The sequence below is a fragment of the Micropterus salmoides genome, unplaced genomic scaffold (genome assembly GCF_014851395.1).
Source record: "Micropterus salmoides isolate LMB-PRFRI ecotype aquatic unplaced genomic scaffold, ASM1485139v1 Ms_hic_scaffold_16, whole genome shotgun sequence".
Taxonomy (NCBI): domain Eukaryota; kingdom Metazoa; phylum Chordata; class Actinopteri; order Centrarchiformes; family Centrarchidae; genus Micropterus; species Micropterus salmoides.
In genome coordinates, this window is record NW_024040707.1 from 989,143 (window position 1) to 1,011,129 (window position 21,987).

Sequence of the window (21,987 nt, forward strand, 5' to 3'; positions counted from 1 at the left end):
CAAAGCATCACTTCATATGATAGACAGGTAGAGAGACCAGGAGGAAAGCGTGGGGAAAAACATCCCATAAATCAATAAAAACACCTGCAGTCATGACCTCTGTCACCTGAGCGAAGATTTATTTACAACATTTAACACAGAGATAAACCGGTGATGTGATGACGGGCTGGCCGCCTGTACAGGTGAGTGATGAAGGATCAGTGAGGCCTGTTGTTTGGATCAGATCAGCTTTGTGTGTCCAGACTTCACCGGCCGCTCTGCACGGGCTGCTGCGGCGTCACCAACTGCAGAAACGGGGGATCCGTCTCCTCGCCATCCAAACGATCGAGGGAGGACTTCTGCTCTGAAGACTGCGAGCGATGCAGAAGACGCACCTGTAGAAACGACTGGATTCAAATCGCCTCTGAATGTGGCTCAGATGTGCATTTCATGTGTTTTCTCTCCCGACCAGACTTTCTAAAGTCTAAAGTCTAAAGCCAGAAGCCAGATTTAGGTCGGCAGCCTGAACGAAGACGCTGACCAGATAAAAGGAAACCAAACACCTGAATGACTCAGACGGCTCCGCCCCTCTGCTCAGACTGCTCTGTGATTGGTTGGTGAAGGCGGGCGTCAGCGCCAGTTCATTACAATCCGCTGTGAGAATAGTCTTGTCCAATCAGGTGTCTCCCTGCTGTCACTCTGATTTGTTGGAGTTGAAAATCTTGGCCAGCAGCGAGACGTTTGATTGGCTCTTCTGCTGTATAAGGCGGGCCTTGTCCAGGTGCTTCTGGGAAACAGAGTCTCTCTTCTTCTTCTTCCTCATCTGGATCTCGTCCTCCGTCTGACGCTGAGTGAAGTCCCACGTCCTGTCGTCCACCTGACGACCACAAATAAAGTTTTAGAACAGGCGTCGCTGTGACTCCGCCTCTACAGAAGCTGCAGGTAGATTCAGGTGAGTCAGTGTGTAGTTTGTGGTTTACCTGTTCTCCGTCTCTCTGTCTCTTCCTCCTCACTTTGTCCATGTGAGCACTCTTGTCCACGTTGTTCAGGTAGAAGTTGGTTTCTCTCTTCGCCTGAGACACTTCTGTCCTGAGTCGCTGCTGCAGGACCGTCTGCTCATAGGCCAGCCGCTCGCTCAGGTGAGTCCACTGGAACCTGTGCAGGTACTGCAGAGACAGACGGGTAGAGAGACAGACAGGTGAGTCCACTGGAACCTGTGCAGGTACTGCAGAGACAGACAGGTAGAGAGACAGACGGGTAGAGAGACAGACGGGTAGAGAGACAGATGGGTAGAGAGACAGACAGGTGAGTCCACTGGAACCTGTGCAGGTACTGCAGAGACAGACAGGTAGAGAGACAGACGGGTAGAGAGACAGACGGGTAGAGAGACAGATGGGTAGAGAGACAGACAGGTGAGTCCACTGGAACCTGTGCAGGTACTGCAGAGACAGACAGGTAGAGAGACAGACAGGTAGAGAGACAGACAGGTGAGTCCACTGGAACCTGTGCAGGTACTGCAGAGACAGACAGGTAGAGAGACAGACAGGTAGAGAGACAGACGGGTAGAGAGACAGACAGGTGAGTCCACTGGAACCTGTGCAGGTACTGCAGAGACAGACAGGTAGAGAGACAGACGGGTAGAGAGACAGACAGGTGAGTCCACTGGAACCTGTGCAGGTACTGCAGAGACAGACAGGTAGAGAGACAGACAGGTAGAGAGACAGACAGGTGAGTCCACTGGAACCTGTGCAGGTACTGCAGAGACAGACAGGTAGAGAGACAGACAGGTAGAGAGACAGACAGGTGAGTCCACTGGAACCTGTGCAGGTACTGCAGAGACAGACAGGTAGAGAGACAGACAGGTGAGTCTGTGTTGCTGTGATGTCACGTGTTGCCGGGCAGACTGTACCTTGATGCACCAGAGGTCGGAGGAGAAGCGTTGGGATTTCCTGGTTCCCATCGGCGTGTTGTGGAGAGACGCCGCCACCTTCTTGGCCACTCGTTTATCTCTGAACTCCACCCACCCTTCAGTAAAATCACACCTCCTCGACCCGGTCTTCCTCTTCCTCTTCCTCACCTGACTGTCTGATGGATCAAAACAGAAGTGATCAGATAACAGGGTTCCTTCTCCTTTCTAGAGGTCGTTTCCAGGACTTTTCCAGGACCTGGAGGCCTTTCTACTTACAGACGACATGAGGGAGGTGTCCCAGCATGCACCGGGGCAACACGGACATGGATAAGTCAATTTGTTTGAAAGAAGGAGAGCGAGAAGAGAAAGGCAGGACAGAGAGCAGCGATGACACGGTGAAGTTTAGATCTTAATGTGGTCGGAGTCGTCGGCGAGGTTCCCTGAAGGACGCGAAGGACACTTTCAAGCTATAATAACAAGCAAAATTACACCTCATTAAAATCTCAAAATGTTTTCAGCAAAACTGTTACTGAATTGTTTTTCTTTATTTTTTATCTTTTAATATACACACACACTGTTTTATTTATTTATTTTTAATATATTTTTATTTATTATTATACAAACTTTTACTGTTTCATTTACTTTATTTATTGAAATGTATAAAATTAATTGTTCTTTTGTAATTTATTTGTAGCTTTGGCAATATTGTTGTTTTACATTCAATAAAGCTGAATTGAAGATAATATATGTAATTTAATGAGTTTACATTCTTATTTCAGTGTCAGATGAAAAGTTTAAACAGTCTGAAACTTTGAGGAGACTTCTTTTCTTTTTACTCATTTTCTCAAACTACATTTTGTTTTATATTTTATGATGTTGCGCCAACGTTTCACGTGACTGATAATAATCATGTCACCATTCTTTGACAGTAAAAAAGATAAAGCAGTCTCTTCTGTTTGAAATGGCGTCCTGCTTGTGGTTTGCAGTCTTTGTCCTGATCCTCCAGCTGTTTGCAGGTTGGGATTAAGGATTCGTTGCAGTGACAACAGACTCGGGTCAAACCGTCAACACCGTAATCTGGACAACTTCTTTATCCGCCTACGGAGGAAGAAAGTTTAGTCCAGAGCCTCCCTGAAGTTTCCTCTTTGCTGCTGAGCATCAATTAACGTTGACTCTCGATCATTTTCATTATCGACTCATCGTTTAGTCTAAAAAATCTCATCAAACTTTTCCGGAGCACAAAGTGACGTCTTCAGTTTGCTTCTTTTATCCAAACCCCAAGACTCTTTATTTACTCTGTAGAAGATGAAACCAGCAGATTTTGATAAACGATTATCAAAACAGTTGTCGATCGACTCACAGTAAGAAAAGTTGTCTCCGTTTGTTAAAGAAACAGAAATCAGAAGTGTTGAATCCCCCGCAGCGAGTTCACGGCTACTCATCAGGTAGAAAATTATTCTATTGTCTCGCTATAAAATAAATAATCCGTGTTAAGGTTCGTTCTTTGGTTATTTCTTTTTTAAAACCATTACGGAAAACAAAGCAGCTGCGTTTTGTTCCATCTCCAACCAGAGAGAACGATCACCGACCGTCCGCAGCGCGCCAGCTCGCCCCCGCGACCTCCTCGCCCTGTACGCTCCGGCGCCCCGCTCCCTCTCCGGTAGACCTACTATGGGTTGTGTTGCCAGGGGAACCGGCGCTCTGGACGCTCAGTGGTCGTTCCCTCTGGCTGGATGAAGTTCGAGGCTCCCGTTTTACGCGCAGCCTGATCCGTGTGTTCCTGCAGCTGGAGGCTCTCCGCAGCGCCGCGAAACTTTCCGAATTCTTCCATCTCACGAAGAAAATAAAGGTCAGGAGGAAACGGTGTAGAGACGCTGAACGGACCCGAACCTTTTAATCCCTGTATGCTTCGTTAACATACAGCTCGCCGATTTAACGAACACTTCCTGTTTGCTGTGGACCGTTAATTAAAAACCGTGAATTAATTTGACCCTGAAGAAATCTGAAAAACCGGAGGATCCTCAGGAAACTTCTGTTCCTGTCCCAGCTGCTAGTTACAAACCGAACGTTGAGCCTCCGGTGCATCACTGCAACATCCTGAACAATATATCCTCTCCTCATGCAGGCCGGATGTTTGAAGTTATTCATAATCTCGCACCCCCTCCTCTTAGAGGACGCGTTCCCTGCTCAGAGAAGAACCAGAGAAGAACCAGAGAAGAACCAGAGAAGAACCAGAGCCTCTTCTCAGGGTGACGCCCACAAACATCAGAAACTCAGGAGGTCTCGCTGTGTTTAAAGCTCAGATGAGCTTAGTTTGGATTTACAAATGTGTGTTGGACCAACATCAGGGCGGCCGGCTTATCAGCAACAGTTTACCGGGACATCTTGTGTAACACTGAAGTGATTAAGTACTTCAGTTGAGAGAGAACACGACCCCTGCAGAGGTCAGAGGTCGGGCCCGCGGCTGCTTTGCTTTTTTAGCGCCTTTCGTTAGCGCCGCTCTGTTCTGACGTTTTCACGGGGGCTCGCTTTTATCCGTCGCCAGCATCCAATCACGAGGGATGAATATTAGCCAACCACAGCACAGTAGGGCGGGACTTGAGAGCACGTTTTCAGGATCTATAGAGCGGAAAATGAGTATTTTAAACTACATGTTTAGAATTGATGTGTGTCAAAAATATTTCTGACTGGCCAGTAAGAAAGCGGCAACGTTTAGTTGTCAATTATAAATTAATCACCAACTATTTCGATCATCAATTTGAATCATTTTTAAACAAAATTCTCGGATTCCAGCATGTGAATATTTTCAGGTCTTCTCTGACTGTAAACTGAATATTTCTTTGGCCAAAACAAGAAGTTTGAGGTCGTCAGCTGGAGCTTTAGGAAACCAACAGCCAATCGAGAATGAAAATAATGGTTAGCTGCTCAGCTCTGACGTTTCTCTATGAAACAGACTGATCCTGGTTCAGTTTGTGGGTTCATTCAGGACTTTCTGATCCTCCGTTTTGAACCCGTTCAGGCGCCACAGCTGTACTGCAGTAGCGTGCGTACGTGTACTGCAGTAGCGTGCGTGTACTGCAGTAGCGTGCATGTACTGCAGTAGCGTGCGTGTATTGCAGTAGCGTGCGTGCATGTACTGCATGTACTGCATGTGTATTTGTATATGAAGTACCTTCAGGCTGTAGGAAGATGCGTCCGATCTCTCCGTACACCGACAGCAGGTTCCGCAGGTGTTTGGGCCGGAACCTCGGAGGGATGTGACCCAGGTAGAGGATTCCTGGAACGCACTTCCTGTCTGTTGCTCCAACGCCTTTCTGTTTGGTCGTCTTCTTCTTCTTTATCCTGGCAGCACCGTCACCATCATCATCATCACCTCCATCTTTGTCTTTCTGCTCTTCATCTTCATCACCTCGTGTCTCTGCAGCAGCTCGTCCTCCCTCCTCCTCCTCCTCCTCAGCCTCCTCCTCCTCCTCCTCAGCCTCCTCCTCCTCCTCAGCCTCCTCCTCCTCCTCAGCCTCCTCCTCCTCCTCAGCCTCCTCCTCCTCCTCCTCCTCCTCCTCCTCTCTTTGAGCTGTGGTCTTCATCTCCTCCTCCTCCTCTCTTCTCTCCATCTCTCTGCAGATTGATCACATCAGTAGAATCAACACACCTGTAAGTTCACTGAAACAAACTGACTCCAGATCAGCGTTTACTCTGCAGACAAACTGAACTGGTTCCACGTGGAGCCGTTTGATGCTTAAATCAAACACAGATTAAAATCAGAACTGATCATTAAAACAGATCCAGACTCTGCTTCTGTCTGATCACCAGCTACAAACCTACAATCCCTCCCTGTGAACGACTCACGCCTTGCCAACGAGTTGAACCAGTTTTACTGTTGCTTTGAAAGACAACGGGACAGACCTGACACGTCCCCCCTCACACTGATCGGCCACAGTCCACCACCTCCTCCCCCTCTCTTACCATCCTGGAGAGGGATGTCAGACTGTTCAGGAGGCAGAAACCGCGCAAAGCAGCTGGTCCGGACTCTGTCTCCCCCTCCACCCTGAAGCCCTGTGCTGATCAGCTGTTTTTAACACCTCACTGGAGACGCGTCATGTGCCAGCCTGCTTCAAGGCCTCCCTGTCTCCAAGAAACCAAGGACCACTGGACTTAAGTGTAATTTATACTTCTGCGTTGAATTGACGGCACAGGCTACGAGGCTCCGCCGTCGCCTGACGTGCACCTCCTCAAAAATTTAACTACACGTCGACTCGACGCGGACCGCAAGCTCTGTGATTGGTCGGCTGGGCAGCCTCGCAACGCCTCTGAGCCGACAGGAAGTGCCCCGCGCTTTGAATTATCTTTTACTAGCGGCCAAAACGGCGGCTGTAACACGGTGGATCGATGTATTTGAGCGTCACAACCCGAGCGAAATGACTCGTTTCGCTGTCAGAATGTGATCCACTCGCTCGAGAACATTTGAAAAGGCTGCACCAGCCGCACGTTTACAATTTTACCCACATTCATGTTAGCGGAGCGCTAACAGGAAGTTAGCCTGCTCAGCCGGCAAAAGTCAACAACGCTGTAGCGCTACTGCCGACTGGCGTTTGGGGGTGTAATTGCAGAATGACGGAGAAACCGACGCACAAGGATAAATGCGTAGCTACGTACGTGCGTATAAATCAAGCTTAAACGACTTCAGACCCGTCGCCCTGACCTCTGTGGTTATGAAGTCCTTTGAACACCTTGTGTTGTCTCACCTAAAATCCAGAAAGAGCCCAGCTCCACCCTCCCCCATCATCCTGTGTGACTCCCCAGTCACCACTGTGGACTCCTTCCGCTTCCTGGGCACCATCATCTCCCAGGACCTCAGGTGGGAGCTGAACATCACCTCCCTCACCAAGAAGACCCAGCAGAGGATGAACTTCCTGCTGCAGCTGAAGAAGTTCAGCCTGCCAAAGACAATGATGGTGCACTTCTACACCTCCATCATTGAGTCCATCCTCACCTCCTCCATCACCATCTGGTTCGCTGCTGCCACTGCCAGGGACAAGGGCAGGCTGCAGCGTATCATTCTGTCTGCAGAGAAGCTGATTGGCTGAAATCTTCCTTCTCTTCTGGACCTGTACGCCTCCAGGACTCTGAGGCGAGCAGGAAAGATTGCAGCTGACTCCTCCCACCCCGGAAACAAACTGCTTCAGACTCTCCCCTCTGGCAGGAGGCTGCGGTCCATCAGGACCAAAACCTCTCGCCACAAAAACAGTTTCTTTCCGATGGCAGTGGGCTTCCTCAACAGGGCCCCATACTGACACTCAAATAATACAAATGTAAACACTATTTCATTGCCTATCCTGCACAAACCTGGCACATTGCACATATTTGTTGTTAATTGTTGATCTTTGTTGTTGTATATTTTTACATCATCAGTTTATATATTTCATTGCAAAACGTCTGCACAACACAAACCCAGAATAATGCACATGTAAATATCTGCTACGTTGTTCTTTCTCTGCAAATTCATTTTCTGTCAATTCAGCTGTACTTTTATAAACTGTTAGAGTTTCATTTATAAGAAAATTTCACATTTTATAAACTCTGCATGTGTTTGTGTGTAAAAATGTGACAAACTGAAGCTGTCAGATTTACGGAAGAAAAAAGTACATCTGAGATGGAGCAGAAGGAGAAAAGAAAAAACTCAAGTAAAGTACAAGTACCTGTAACTGATAATTATACTGTCCAGCATCATGTATTAGTTTAGTATTAATCATTAAAAGGGTTCAGTTACTGCACAGAGATCCTGAGTGGAGATTAAGAGTTCGGCTCTGACCGCCGCGCTGCTTTTAATCTCTCACTGTTAATCAGAGTTCCTGCGTTTTTAGATTAAAACTCACCTTCAGTTTAACGTTTTAAAAATCCTCTTCAGCTCGCTCACGTGTGGGGAAACTCTGTCGCGACTGAATGACGAAACGAAGCGTCACGATGGCAAAAAGTAATCTGAAGCAGAACTTCCGGTTGTGCCTTCAAAATAAGGACTCCAAACTTGACTTTTTAAAAAAAACACAGCAGTTTTCTTCTGTTTATTTCACTGACAATTAATTCATTAGTCATTTACAATGAGTGTTTTGGTTTTGAGAGGGTTGTTAGAGTTTAGTTGTGTTCGTGGTAAAAGATGAAACGTCTTCAGTCAAGTCCAGATGTCGTCGATTTAACCTTTCTTGGATGATCAGTTTAGACTTAATATTTTAGAAGAATTAATTTGCCTAATTTAAACCCAAATAAATACTACTTCATTTTTCATTTATCATCAGAAATGTATTATCTACAATCTAGGTTCTCAGGACCTCTTTGTTGTTTCTGACAGAACTGCAGAGAAATATTATTACATTTAACCAAACCTCTTCTGAATTTAGAGGTAAATGTGAGGGTACTTCTTCCCCTGGGTATTTCCCTAGTGATGCCAGCTCATACTAGTATCTATTGTTACTTGTAGATCTCTTACTGTGCTTACCTGATGCTCTGTTGATGCTTGTATGTTGTTCTTCATTTAATAAGTCGCTTTGGATAAAAGCGTCTGCCAAATGAGTAAATGTAATGCAAATGATTGGCCAGGTAGTTTACACTGTAAATTAAATAAATAAATGAATATAATCAAATATTTCTAGATTGAATACATTTAAATATAGTTACAATTAGGCCATTAAATTAATCATAAAATAGTTTGGCAGTGGGGAGATTGATAAAGGGGAAGAATGGAAGTAAATAACATTGACCAAAGTTAATGAAAAGTGTAGCCTATCTCTAATCTACATTTATCTCTCTGTATATATGTGCAACTGTATATTGTTTTATTTTATTTGAATTATTTTCTTATTAATTTTTTTTGTTATTAATTATTATTATTTCCACATTTTAATATAGCCTACATTAAATTATCTGCTAAGTTTTGTGTGTGTAGCATAAAGGGACCTTCCTTTTATTTATTTAATTTAATTTGTATAATGAGAAATAAACTACCTTGTATTATCTTTAAAAAATTAAAATACGAAATAATTACAACATTGTATATGGAGGGAGGTTTTAGAGTTGTTACAGTTGTCTGGGACTAAAAACATTTTTCTGAAAGTCGTTATTTTATCAGCTCACATGGCCTGGAAGGCGAACAACTCTTACTTTGAAAAGTCAAACCGGAACTGTGCTTTTCTTTCTCCGGTGAGTTTGCTGCTCGGAGGTGAAAGGCATGCCGGGATCCCTGTCATGGCGGGTTGTTTTGAAGGAGGAAGCTAACGTTAGCGGTTAGCAGCGAAGATGCAGAGACCGGTTTCCAGTTTGTCTCTGAACCCGAGTGTGAAAGTTAAACTGGTCAGCGCTGGTTTCCAGTTCACCGCAGACCTGCTGCACCTGAAGCCGCTGCAGCTCAGCAAAGGTGACGCTTTAAAACACCGTCAGTCGCTCCGGTCGGCATCACTCCGCACAGAACTCCCGTACAAAACACGGTATTCAACTAAAACTTCATGTCTCATCGTTGAACGTCAACACTTGGTCGTAGACACTTTGGACATCTATTAATAATTTCACCTGAATAAATTCGGCATGTAGAAAGAACACAGAACAGCTCTTAATATTAACTAAATTGCAATTTTAGTCGTCTTTACACTCTCACCAAACTCCGGTCAAAATATATTGTTTTAGTAAAACTTAATTTATCATCATTGAACATGAACACTTGGTTGTAAACACTTTCGATATATATTAATACTTTCACCTGAATGTATTCGGCACGTAGAAAGAACACAGAACAGCTCTTAATATTAAATAAAATTACACTTTTAGTTGCCTACACTCACCAAACCTCGGTCAAAATAACTACACAGAACTCCATACAAAATACCTCGGGTTTAACTTTTCTGGTCGTCGGGGAACATGAAAAACAACTTTAGACATACATTAATGATTTCACCTGAATAAAATCGGCAGAAAGAGCTCTTAAAATTTAATAAATCCCAATTTTACTTCTCTTTACACTCGCCAAACTCCATTCAAAATAACTCCGTTTCTAACGTCCAGACTTATCAGTGAAGTTTAACAGTTGGAAACACTGCTTCTGTAAATCACATCATTCTTATAATTAACTCAGGCTTTAACAGTAACAAAGCAGTTCTTTGTTTGAAACAAAGATTAACTTAAAACACTTGAGAGCACTGTTATGAATACATGCACTCTGACTCTGGTGCTTCTTCTTCTGTTTTTTGGGTGATTTCTAACTCTTGTTTCGGTGGAGTTTGAACGACCTAACTGTAAGTCACTGTTGACCAGAAGTGATATTTTCGTTCTGTTGCAGAGGCCGGTCTGTCCCAGCAGGAGGCGCTGGAGGTGCTGCAGGCTGTGGGGAGAGCCGGAGGAGGAGGGGATGAAGCAGGAGCAGCTGCAGGAGGAGGAGGAGAAGTGTCAGCCTCTCTGACAGCTCTGGAGCTCCTACAGAAGGAGGAGGAGTCGAGGAGCATCGTGACGTTCTCCTCTCAGCTGGATGCTGCTCTCGGAGGAGGACTTCCTGTCGGGAAAACTACAGAAATCTGCGGCGCTCCAGGAGTCGGGAAAACACAACTGTGGTCAGACACATGCAGAGACACGCAAACTATAACACACTTCATATGAGACATTATAAACCCGGAGATGAATCCAGATTTAACTAAACGAACCTTTTGAGCTCTTTGGTCAAGGAAACTGCCAGAGATCCTGTAGAAGCTGCTACAAGCTGAAAATAAAGTGTTCACATGTCGTTAAAATCAAAGTTAGAATCTAAAACTGGTCCAGTTTCAACTGTTAGATGTTATTTCTGTTCTGTGAGTAAAATCAGTCCTCTGCTATCTTCATCACAGGAGAAGAAGTCGAGATAGTAACGTGCGTTAATGGGATAAGAACGCATACACAAGTGCACTGTGACATGCTTTTATTGTGAAAGTTTACGTCTGCTGAGATTTAAAGGACAGATCTTCTGAAAATATTTTAGTGAAATGATATTCAGTATCCATGTTGTTTCTTCTCTGTGGATCAATAAAGTTATTGATGACATCATCCTCTCAGCCTGCAGCTGGCGGTGGACGTTCAGGTCCCGCAGTGTTTTGGGGGGGTCGGAGGTCAGGCGGTCTACATCGACACCGAGGGCAGCTTCGTGCTTCAGAGAGTCGTCGACATCGCCAGCGCCGCCGTACAACACTGCTCCTTTTTGGCCGAAGATGACGAGCAACGAGACGCCATGACGAATTTCACCGTGGACGCCATCCTGTCCAACATGTTCGTGGTAATGATGCATGACTGACTGGTTTATTTCGGTTTACAAAATACAAAAAAGCCAAGGAAAAAAGCCAATTTGTGTGAATATGCAATTTACAAGAATCTTATGTACTTAGACCAAAATTACTCGCAACATTTGCAACCGAAAAAGGAACAGACTGAAGCCCAAGGCTTATATTTGCCTATCCTATACGCTAAAATGCAAAATACCCGCAATACGAAAGAAACACAAGAAGAAGCAAAACAAAAACAAAATTCATTATTATTGTATTGTATTTATGAATCCACACAGAGAGCTACACCGTTTCAACTCATCACGAAGTCCATCCCTCAGTTTAACTCCCAAAACTGAAACACATCTGTATTTTATATTAGTTCTCACTTTACATGTTTCAAATATACACAGTCCTCTTAGGTTCTGCTTTCTTTTACTTAATTTAAAAACATTTTGAATACAAACAGGAAGGCTCCTATTTTTAACTCGAAACAGTACTTCCAATATTTTTGAGTACACAATGTCTACAAACTTCAATGTGCATGAGTCTATAAATAATTAGTTACTAGATTCACAGAAATGTGCTTTATTAATTATTCTAATAGCTCTTTTTTGTAGTTTAACTGTCTATATTTGTTTTATATGCATTTCCCCACATTTCAACACAATATGACATATGTGGTATTATCAGTGAACAGTACAATATAAGCAAACATTTTTCATTCAACAGATTCCTTGTTTCAACAGCTATAGATTTAGATCATTTACGTTTGATATATTCTATGTGTGGCTTCCAACAAACTTTATGATCTATAATCACTCCCAAAAAGTTGATTTCCACTCCTTTTAAATTCAGTTTTATTTCACAGTTGTTCCTAACACCACCAAACACCATAAATTTTGTTTAATTTTCATTAAGTGACAACTTATTAATGTCAAACCATTTTCTAAACATCATCATTTCCCTGTGTACTGTTTTTAATAATTCTTTCATATCATTTCATGAACAAAATTAATTTGTATTATCTGCAAACATAACACATTTCATCTTGTAAGAAACTGTACAAATATCATTTATATAAACTATAAATACCTTTGGTCCCAGTACTGAGCCTTGTGGCACACCACAGGTTACACTTCTAATCTGGGATTTTGTATCATTAATTCTTACATATTGAGCCCTATCGTACAAATAACTTTTCAACCAATGTTGTGTCACACCTCTTATACCATAGCGTTCCAATTTCTGCAGCTGCAAGGAATGATCAACTGTTTCAAATGATTTACGTAAATCAACAAATACACCTAATAGTGTGTTGTTTCCTACAGCTGTTGCTAAATTTTCCACAAATTCAATCACTGCTAAAGATGTCGATCGATTTCTTCTAAACCCATATTGATGGTCACTCAGTAAATCATATTTCTCAATAAAGTCATCATATTCACAAATAATATTTCAAGTATTTTAGAAAGTAGAGGTAGCAAAGATACAGGTCTATAATTTGATACAAGATGTTTATCACCATTTTTATAGATTGGAACCACCTTAGCCGTTTTAATTTTATGAGGAAAAACACCCGTTTCAAAGGATTTATTACATTTATAGGTCCATGTCTCAAGAATACAATCTATCACTTCTTTTATAAGCAACATCAATAAGTGTTATCATCAGTAGATGTTTTCTAGCCATTTCTAATACATCACTCTCACAAACTCCAGCAAGGAACATCGAATTACTGTTATGAAATATTAAAATTTTTACCCTCATCTCTTGGAAGGTCAATTCTGCCAAATGTGGCCCTACATTAACAAAAAAATCATTAAATTCATTAACTATTTCCTCGATATTTTCAGTAGTTCTACTATCCTAACAACATATGCTTTTTACTACAATTTCTAATCATGTCTTTAAGTACACCCCAAGTACCCTTAATATTATTTTTATTGTAACAGCTGATCATAATAATATTTTTTTTGCAATCTTAAAATAATTGTCAATTTGTTTTTATATTGTTTGTACTTTTCCTCCTTTTCCTTTGTTCGTTTTTTGATAAATTCTCTATAAAGCCTACTTTTTGTTTTAAAAGCTTTTTCCAAACCCTTTGTTAACCATGGCTTTCCCGGCCTTTTGGAATTTTGTTTAGCTTCTTTCAACGGACAATGTCGGTCATAGAAAATCAAGAACGTATCTAAAAATGCATCATATGACTCATTAGTATCCTCCTGCCAGTCATGATTTATCAGTTCTTCCTTAAGGGCCATAATTCCCTCAAGTGATTTTTTACCTAATTAAATAATTAGTCTTCTTATTTGTTCTAAATTATAACTTACTATTTACTGTAAAGACCGGCAAATGATCACTTATATCAGTCACTAATAATCCACTGTTTATCTTTCCCTTAGTTACATTTATAAAAATATTGTCAATCAAAGTTGCACTAGCCTTTGTTATTCTACTAGGTTTTACAATTAACGGATAGAATCTCAAACTAAACATAACATTAACAAAATCTGCAGTTTTGGAATGATCATTTGATTTCAGCAAATCAATATTAAAGTCACCACAAACCAGAATCACCTTATTATGTTTTTCATATAACTCAAAGATCTTCTTATTAAAATTATCAACACATGACCCTGGTGTTCTATAAATGCAACTGATTAATATGTTTTTAAACCCTTCAACCTTAATTTCAACAGTTACACATTCCATCAAATTATCAATAGCAGTTTTCATGTCACCATCGATCTTACATTTAAGTGCAGACATCACGAATATAGCAACACCTTTTATTAACCCTATTTACACTGAACATTTCATAGCCCTCTAGTCCATCCTGAAGTTCATTATCATCTCTCAGCCAGGTTTCCTTAAACCTTTTGAAGGTAATACTGTATTTAATTTTAGAAAGGTTACAGTAGAGACTCCGACTAATATTACTACTATATATGACGTCATGGTAACGGACACTCGACTGTTTCACACGATTGTGAGGGAACTTTCCTCGGAGGGCTCGGTGCAGGTGAAAGGTCACATGCAGAGATAGAAGTAGAACGACCTCTGACCTCTGTTTTTCTGTGTGTGACGACAGCTGGTCAGACGGGAACGTACTGTTACCTTGTAGGGGTGTCTTGAGAAACCGGTACTTTGGTACCAGGTTGATACTAAGATTCTGAAAACATGTACTCATTTTACAAGGTACTGAAAGGTGGAAGAGTGGAATTTCAACAGCTTGCTCATTTCTGAATATACTGACATCAAACCACGTCTCATCTGTTCTGGACATCCTCTCCTTCACAGCTGTTAGTTCTCTGTAATCAAATGTTTTTGTGTATGTTGTAATACATGGAGTTTTTTTTTTTGAATTGGTATGAGGAATCGTGGAATTATACTGGTATCGCTATCGACTGCTAAATTTCTTGTATCATGACACAAGTGCAGCTGCAGCGACGGCTCCGCCTCGAGTCGTCGAAAAGAGAAACAGCAGGCATGTTTCCATCCAATTGGCAAGTGAATTTTAAGCGTACTTTTGAAATGTCTTACAAAAAAAAAGACATTGCGAAATCTGTGCGTTTCCATCAGGTGGTTTGGAGCGAATAAACCGGGCTGCGGCGAGCGTCCTTACGTCAGTAGTTGACGTTACACATGGCTGTGATAAACAAGACGTCTGGGTTCAAACCAGAAACTAAACCAGGCGCACGAACCTGAGGGCCACTGATCTGAGAGAAACAGAGAGGTCGTCAGCAATGTGTTTCAAGCAGCAAGTTGCTACCAGCCGCGTCTCCGAGCATTATGGGAATATCCGGTGTTATGCAGAGCTCTGCACGCACCTCCAGATAATGCTTTTAAACGCTGTAATGTCCTTTGTGGGGTTCATCAGTGGAGATGAAGTGTTTAGAGTCGTTAATATGTTTACTTCAGTAACATAAGCTTCAGAGCTACGTTAGCTTCAAAGTTACGTTAGCTTCAGGAAAAGCTTCAGTTACGTTAGCTTGAGAGTTAACGTTAGTTTCAGTGACGTAAGCTTCAGTAACATTAGCTTCAGTCAGTGAGAGAAAAAGTTATGAGGGACTTTTGGGTTTGTGATCTTTGTAACTACGTATTTTCATAGTCTTACTGTGACGTTCTTAACTGAAATTATCTTTTAAACTGACAAATATCACGTGTGTAATTCAGGGCACAATTCAAACAGGATCTAAACAACAGCCGTCTCTCGTCGTTGACTACTGTACATATTTATGCTGAAGTGAGGTCCCGTGGGGCGTAAAGGGGGGGGGACTCTACATGTTTCTGAAACCTTCTTCATCAATAAAAGCTGACTAATTCACACCGATCAAAAGTCAGTCAGGAGTTAGTTAAAGTGATGTCATCAGTCGGCACCATGTGCAAAGATTCTGATTGGCTGTCTGTCTCACGCCTGTCAGGTGCGTTGCCATGACTACGTGGAGCTGCTGGCCGAGCTCCACCTGCTGCCTGACTTCCTGTCCGACCACCCGAGCGTCCGCCTCCTGGTGATCGACAGCGTGGCGTTCCCGTTCCGGCAGCACTTTGACGAGATGTCTCAGAGGACACGCCTCCTCAACGGCCTTGCCCAGCAGCTCATCACCATGGCAACCAGCCACAACATCGCCGTGGCAATGACCAACCAGATGACCACCCGGCTGCGAGGCGGCCAATCGCAGCTGGTCCCCGCCCTTGGGGAGAGTTGGGGCCACGCCCCCACCACCAGGCTCCACCTACACTGGGAGGGGCCGCGTCGACTGGCGACCGTCTTTAAATCCCCAACACAGGTGGAGTCCACCGTCCAATACCAGATCACCTCTGAGGGGTTTAGAGACGTTGACCAATCAGAGCAGCCGCAGAGCAAACGGCCTCGAACACACTTGGACCAATCAGCTACCAGCCAGGGAGACACCTGCAGCTGACTGTCAGCCAATCAGAGGCTGAGCTGAGTGTGTTTGTTTCATATTAAATGCATTTTTATTTTCTTTCTGCTTCTGATATAAAACACTTTTATTTTTATATATATAAGTCATAGTTTAAAATGTGTCTGGTTCTGATATTAGAGTTTAACACGTTTCAGCTTGTGTCCAGCAGGTGGAGACGGAGAGCAATGATCAAAGAAATGATCTGTACAGTCAGTGTATTAAACAGCAGCAGTTGTCTAGTAGAAGAAAATAAATCTGCGATGTAGGAAAACAAGTCAGGTAACAGACAACGCACTTTTTCTTCTACAGGGACGAGAATTTAAATTTAGATGCCTCTTCAAACTGCTCTCTTCCCATTGGCTCCCAGAGCTGAGGTCAGTGTGTGGACCAGGTGTTTCCTGTTGACTCGCACATGCTCAGTGTGACTTTTCTTTAATGTCCAGTATGAAGAGCACGAACATGTGAGTGTCCTCCAAACACCAGGTTACTATACAGAGCTGTTTATGTTAAGTCTTTATGTTTCATCACCTTTACCTGTTTGTTTGTTTGTTGATCAGGTGTTGGTTGTTGTTGGTTATTGTGTCAGTAAATACACTAAACATCAGCACCTTATTTTCCCTCAGTGCACCTGCAGGCGAACAGAAACAGTTTAACCTTCAGCTTGTTTTTAAAGAAGTGGACGTAGCCGCCGTGACGTCCCGCGTTGGTCTGTGGTTTTGGCCGTCGCCATCTTGTTGTTTTGGAACCAGACGTGACCATATTTGGAAGAGAGGGCGGAGCTAGCTAGCTTGGTTAGCAAGGTGCATCTGTAATTCACGTTAACTGTGATATTAGCTGGGATGCTAATTTAAGCTAGCGACAAACAGGCTTAAAACTAAACGTACTTATTGAAAAATGAGCAGCCGACTCCTGATGAGCTTTTTCAGCGGCGCTGGTTAAATTTACACAGAGCAGCAGATACGAGTCGCCTCTATCCTGATTGACAGGTCGCCAATCAGCTTGTAGCCCCGCCCTAAAGCCTCCCCTGCTTCCTGGTCTCTGTTCCTCTAAATGGGACCATAATTTACTAAATGAACATCATGCTGTGTTGAAGAAGACTTGAAACTAGCGACTGAGACCATAAACTCATCAGGAAAGTGTTTACTGAGGGAATAAATCAGCTGACAAGTAGAAACATTTTCTCACAGACTTCTTTCTGCAGCCGCTGGAGTCGCCCCCTGCTGGCCGCTAGAGAGGACGCAGGTTTAAGTCGCCCCCTGCTGGCTGCTGGAGAGGACGCAGGTTTAAGTCGCCCCCTGCTGGCTGCTGGAGAGGACGCAGGTTTAAGTCGCCCCCTGGAGAGGACGCAGGTTTAAGTCGCCCCCTGCTGGCTGCTGGAGAGGACGCAGGTTTAAGTCGCCCCCTGCTGGCTGCTGGAGAGGACGCAGGTTTAAGTCGCCCCCTGCTGGCCGCTAGAGAGGACGCAGGTTTAAGTCGCCCCCTGCTGGCTGCTGGAGAGGACGCAGGTTTAAGTCGCCCCCTGCTGGCTGCTGGAGAGGGCGCAGGTTTAAGTCGCCCCCTGCTGGCTGCTGGAGAGGACGCAGGTTTAAGTCGCCCCCTGCTGGCTGCTGGAGAGGACGCAGGTTTAAGTCGCCCCCTGCTGGCTGCTGGAGAGGACGCAGGTTTAAGTCGCCCCCTGCTGGCTGCTGGAGAGGACGCAGGTTTAAGTCGCCCCCTGCTGGCTGCTGGAGAGGACGCAGGTTTAAGTCGCCCCCTGCTGGCTGCTGGAGAGGACGCAGGTTTAAGGAGCTTCACTTTCAGACCCGGAGGTTCCTGCTTGGGTTTAACAAAGCCTGAACCTAAACCTGAAGTCTGAGTTAAATACACTTGAAGTGATACCCTATAACATACCCTGAGTTTCCATGACAGCTGATAGGAATTAGTTAAATTAATTCATAGCGCAGATAACAGGCTTCACTTTGTCAGAAAGAGCAAAAAACAGCAGTTATACTTTTAGATATTAGTGAGCGCATGTGCAGAGCACGAGCATATTTTCTGGAGAAAGTAGCAGCGAGATGTCGTGAGTGGGAGTGGCAAATAAATGTAAATGTATATTCATCTATTTATCCGAATGGAAATAAAAACATTTTTTATTTGTTTGTTTAGCTAATAAAGAAATTGGGACAAAAAAGGATTCATATGTTAAACTTTTTATTTAAGAAAAAAAAGGACAGTAAGCACAAAGAAAAAGTTAAAGAATAAGAGAGTAATTATGAAAGATCTGTCTCGTTAAACAGTTTAACTCAGCTTCACTAACAAACTGCAGCAGCTGCAGTCAGGAGGTTTGGTGCGTTTCCTTCAACACGGCGTGAATCTGAAGGAACCCTTCACCGCGTTCAACGTGTCACCGTGTTCAACGTGTCACTGTGTTCAACGCTTCACCGTGTTCAACGTGTCGCGCTCTCCCAGATCCAGCTGACGCTAACAGCAGCAACGGCTCAGGTCCAAAACACAGGTGAGCCGACGTTCACCTGTTATACTGAAGGGAAACCGACGATGGCTACAGGTGAGACCCAGAGACGCCGCTCTAGGACAGAGACTCCTCTCACTTTAGAGACAGGAAGGAGAGGAGGAAGGTCACCGAGCGCTGACAAGATCCGAGGTGAAGGAACCAGAACCGAGAGTCCCGGGCATTGACACATTTCTTGTGAGCAACGTCCTCCTTCACCAGCCTAAATATGTGCAGCCACCTGCTGGATGCTAAGACTCAAGACCTGTTGGCAGCAGGGGGTCACGGTGTTTCATTCGAAGTGGAGACGGTCAGTCTAAATGTGTAACACTGTAGGCGTACGCACACTTTGGTTCCCACGCTCACAGTGAGGTCAGAGGTCATTCTGTCTCTGCAGTGACCTTTCACGGAGGAGAGCTGAACGTCCACCGCCAGCTGCAGGCTGAGAGGATCAATAAAGAGAATCGATCATTTAAAAGATCAGCAGAGAAGAAACAACACAAATATTAAATATAAATCTATCAAAAGACTTTCAGAAATATGTCCCATCCTTTAAATCTCAGCAGATGTAAACTTGTCTCTTTAGTGATGTAATATAACCAGGCAACTTTATTTCTATAGTACATTTCAACATCAAAGCAATTCAAAGCAACAACGGGAAATATAAAGAAGACACTGAATGAGTTAAATAGAAAATTAACAAGATAAAACTAGATTATTTACTGTCTGTTTATTGCCCCACTGGAACGCTGCGCTCCCAGAATGCACTTTTGATTCCTCGAGTCTCAAAACAGAACAGTAGCCAGAGGCTTTAACTGTCAATAATTTATAATAATTTGTAATTTAGCTGATGCTTTTATCCAAACTGACCTACAAACTGTATGTTAGAGCAGCGGTTCTCAAAGTTTTTCACATTAAGGACCCATAAACTGTCCCAGAGTCCCCCATCTGATAGGAGTTCTGCTTTTTGATGTTTTGTTACAGAGTGTGTTCGAAACCCGTGACCCAAATAGGCACACATTCTGTCACTTATGCATGAAAATATAATGTAAGTAAATTATTCGCCTTTATTGCTGGCGAAGCAGCAAACCTCTGGAGCAACTAGGGGCTGAGGGTTTTACAGGGACACATTGATGGATGTGAGAAAATAAAACCCAAGTCTCCCAAACGAAAGGTATTTTTTTTATCCACTGTTCCATCGCCACACCTATCAAGCTCCTCTCCTGTGGAAGCAGGTTCCAGTTTGGGTTCACGTGGCATCTCCACATTTAAGAGTAGGCTTAAGACTTTCCTCTTTGATTAAGCTTATAGTTGGCTCAGGTGAGTCCTGAACCATCCCTTAGTTATTCAATTAAATTTTATTTATATAGCGCCAAATCACAACAACAGTTATCTCAGAGCGCTTTTCATAAAAGAGCAGGTCTAGACCGAACTCTGTGATGCTATTTACAGAAACCTCGAGCAGAACCATGGCTCAGGGTGGGCAGCCTACACAATATCCACACAGGTACAGACAGTAAAGGTGATGTTGCTATAGACTAAATGAAAAATGGTACAGATATTTATAGTAGTGTTAATGGTAACAATCGTAATGTTAATGATGCAGCATAACTAAGGGATGGTTCAGGACTCACCTGAGCCAGCCCTAACTATAAGCTTTATCAAAGAGGAAAGTCTTAAGCCTACTCTTAAATGTGGAGATGGTGTCTGCCTCCTGAACCCAAACTGGAGGTAAGAAGAATGATTTTGCTGCTATAAGCCTAGACTGCCGGGGGACTTCCCATGATGCACTGAGCTCTTCTTTCTCTCCCTGTGTATGCAACCTCATCCCAATAATGCATGTTACTAACTCGACTTCTCCCCTTTCTGCAGGTGCTTCTGGCTCTGGATCTGTGGTTGCCAGCTTCCTGTTGCCCCTGTGTTCCTGCTCAACATTTGCAGCTAAAATTATTATTACTATTACTATATCTGTTATTATAACCACAATTGTTCATTTTATTGATATTTACATCGTCACCTCCCCCCCCACCCCCAATCCTGGTTCAGCTTGATCTTTCTTCTCTATGACAGCTGATTTAAATCCAGAAACTCTGCACGTGACCTCCGGTTAGACGTGCAGCAGAAACCTTTAGGCTCAACACCCCTCTCTGCTGTAGTTATGTTCTACAGACTACAATAAACACCATCTCCCATCATGCATTTCACCTGACCTGACCTGACTTTTGTTCTTCAGTGAAGTTTTTTTTTGTCACAGTGGAAACTTGTTTGTTTATGACACAGTGAATGTTCACGGGCTGCTGTTCCCACGGCAAGCGCGCGCGCGTGTGAGAGAGAAGATCAAAGTGAGTTTAAACATCAGGAGGTAAACACTGAACACCTGTCGAACAGGTGAACAGACAGTCAGGACTCACGGGACCCAGCAGAGGTCGCTGTCGGCGCAGAGATGTTCTCTGACAGGATGATCCGCTCTGAGTGAAATCACCGAACTGAAAACGGAGGACACGGGACCGCACACACACCCAGCAACCTGTTCATGTGCATGTTATTATCAGACACAGACAGACAGGTGTTTAGTCCTCCGCTGAGCAGCCGCAGCTGAACCGGAGTTTCACACCTGACGGACTCACCGGGACCAGCGGAGAGTTTCCCGGAGCGTGTTGAGGACTGAGATCAGACCGGGTTTCGCTCCGGTAAGTTCAGCTCGGAATCTCTCTGAAAATCAAAGCAGGGGACTGAAACCAGTTTAAACAGACAGAGAATCCGGTGAAACCAGTGACTGAAAGCTGCCACGTTTGCACAGGTACACCGGGATTCAGTTTTTAACTGAAGAGGAAATTTAAAGAGCAGAATAAAATAATGAATTAGATTATTTACATATCGGGGAAAAACTAAACTGGATTAAATGTTGAAGTGATGACATTACAGAAGATGAAAGTAATATTCTGGACTAATATTCCCAGCTTCACCTGGACTGAACACAGATGGGTTTATTGATAATAATGATCAGGTATTTTCTGCCTGATCTGTGACGTCAGAGGTACTATATGACTGTTTTAATGAATCAGTGGATCGATTAGTTTTGAAATCATGTCCCAGTAAACTCTTCTGGTTACTGCTGGAAGTCTGTGATATTTCTATCATCACATCATTTATTGATTAATATAGTAAACAAGCTACAGATGAATCAGTAATGTAAATATTTATTAGTTTGCTGTTCTGAAGTCATTTGATTTATTACATCAGTAATAACTTTACCTCATGTTGAACATGTTGTATAATCAATGTCTGACAGTCAATTTTATATTTATAATGAATTTTTGACTTTTAGAAGCAGCGAGCTGCAGACCAGCGAGCGTCAGTAAGTTCATCCAAATTAAAACACAATTTTCTCTAACAGATAAATGTTTCCTCTTC

General features: G+C 43.3%; 3 protein-coding genes across 3 annotated transcripts in view; 2 read left to right on the forward strand and 1 right to left on the reverse strand.

Moving 5' to 3' along the window:
* Window positions 1-97: 97 nt before the first annotated feature.
* On the reverse strand, window positions 98-5,499 carry abt1 (activator of basal transcription 1). The gene is made up of 4 exons (XM_038721758.1): window positions 5,061-5,499; window positions 1,889-2,064; window positions 960-1,145; window positions 98-856 (listed from the first exon to the last, which is right to left on the reverse strand). Exons 1-4 carry the CDS (start codon window positions 5,497-5,499, stop codon window positions 674-676), a joined length of 984 nt encoding a protein of 327 aa, XP_038577686.1. The 3' UTR covers window positions 98-673.
* Window positions 5,500-9,105: 3,606 nt separating this feature from the next.
* rad51c (RAD51 paralog C) lies at window positions 9,106-16,738 on the forward strand. Its single transcript, XM_038722693.1, has 4 exons — window positions 9,106-9,293; window positions 10,209-10,476; window positions 10,952-11,168; window positions 15,582-16,738. Exons 1-4 carry the CDS (start codon window positions 9,176-9,178, stop codon window positions 16,080-16,082), a joined length of 1,104 nt encoding a protein of 367 aa, XP_038578621.1. The 5' UTR covers window positions 9,106-9,175; the 3' UTR covers window positions 16,083-16,738.
* A 3,707-nt stretch (window positions 16,739-20,445) lies between these two features.
* The window catches only part of grm6a (glutamate receptor, metabotropic 6a), an 85,263-nt gene continuing 83,721 nt past the window's right edge, over window positions 20,446-21,987 (forward strand). Inside the window, exon 1 of the mRNA XM_038722641.1 lies at window positions 20,446-21,263. The gene's annotated coding sequence lies outside the window, so the exon portion shown is untranslated. The remainder of the gene's footprint in view (window positions 21,264-21,987) is intronic.

Coding starts and splice junctions, on each gene's coding strand:
- abt1 (XM_038721758.1), bottom strand. CDS start 5,499: ATGGAGAGAAGAGAGGAGGAGGAGGAGATGAAGACCACAGCTCAAAGA. Junction 2,065..5,060: donor CATCTTCCTACAGCCTGAAG/GTACTTCATATA, acceptor TTGATCCATCAG/ACAGTCAGGTGAGGAAGAGG. Junction 1,146..1,888: donor CCGACCTCTGGTGCATCAAG/GTACAGTCTGCC, acceptor CTGTCTCTGCAG/TACCTGCACAGGTTCCAGTG.
- rad51c (XM_038722693.1), top strand. CDS start 9,176: ATGCAGAGACCGGTTTCCAGTTTGTCTCTGAACCCGAGTGTGAAAGTT. Junction 10,477..10,951: donor GTCGGGAAAACACAACTGTG/GTCAGACACATG, acceptor TCATCCTCTCAG/CCTGCAGCTGGCGGTGGACG. Junction 11,169..15,581: donor TCCTGTCCAACATGTTCGTG/GTAATGATGCAT, acceptor CACGCCTGTCAG/GTGCGTTGCCATGACTACGT.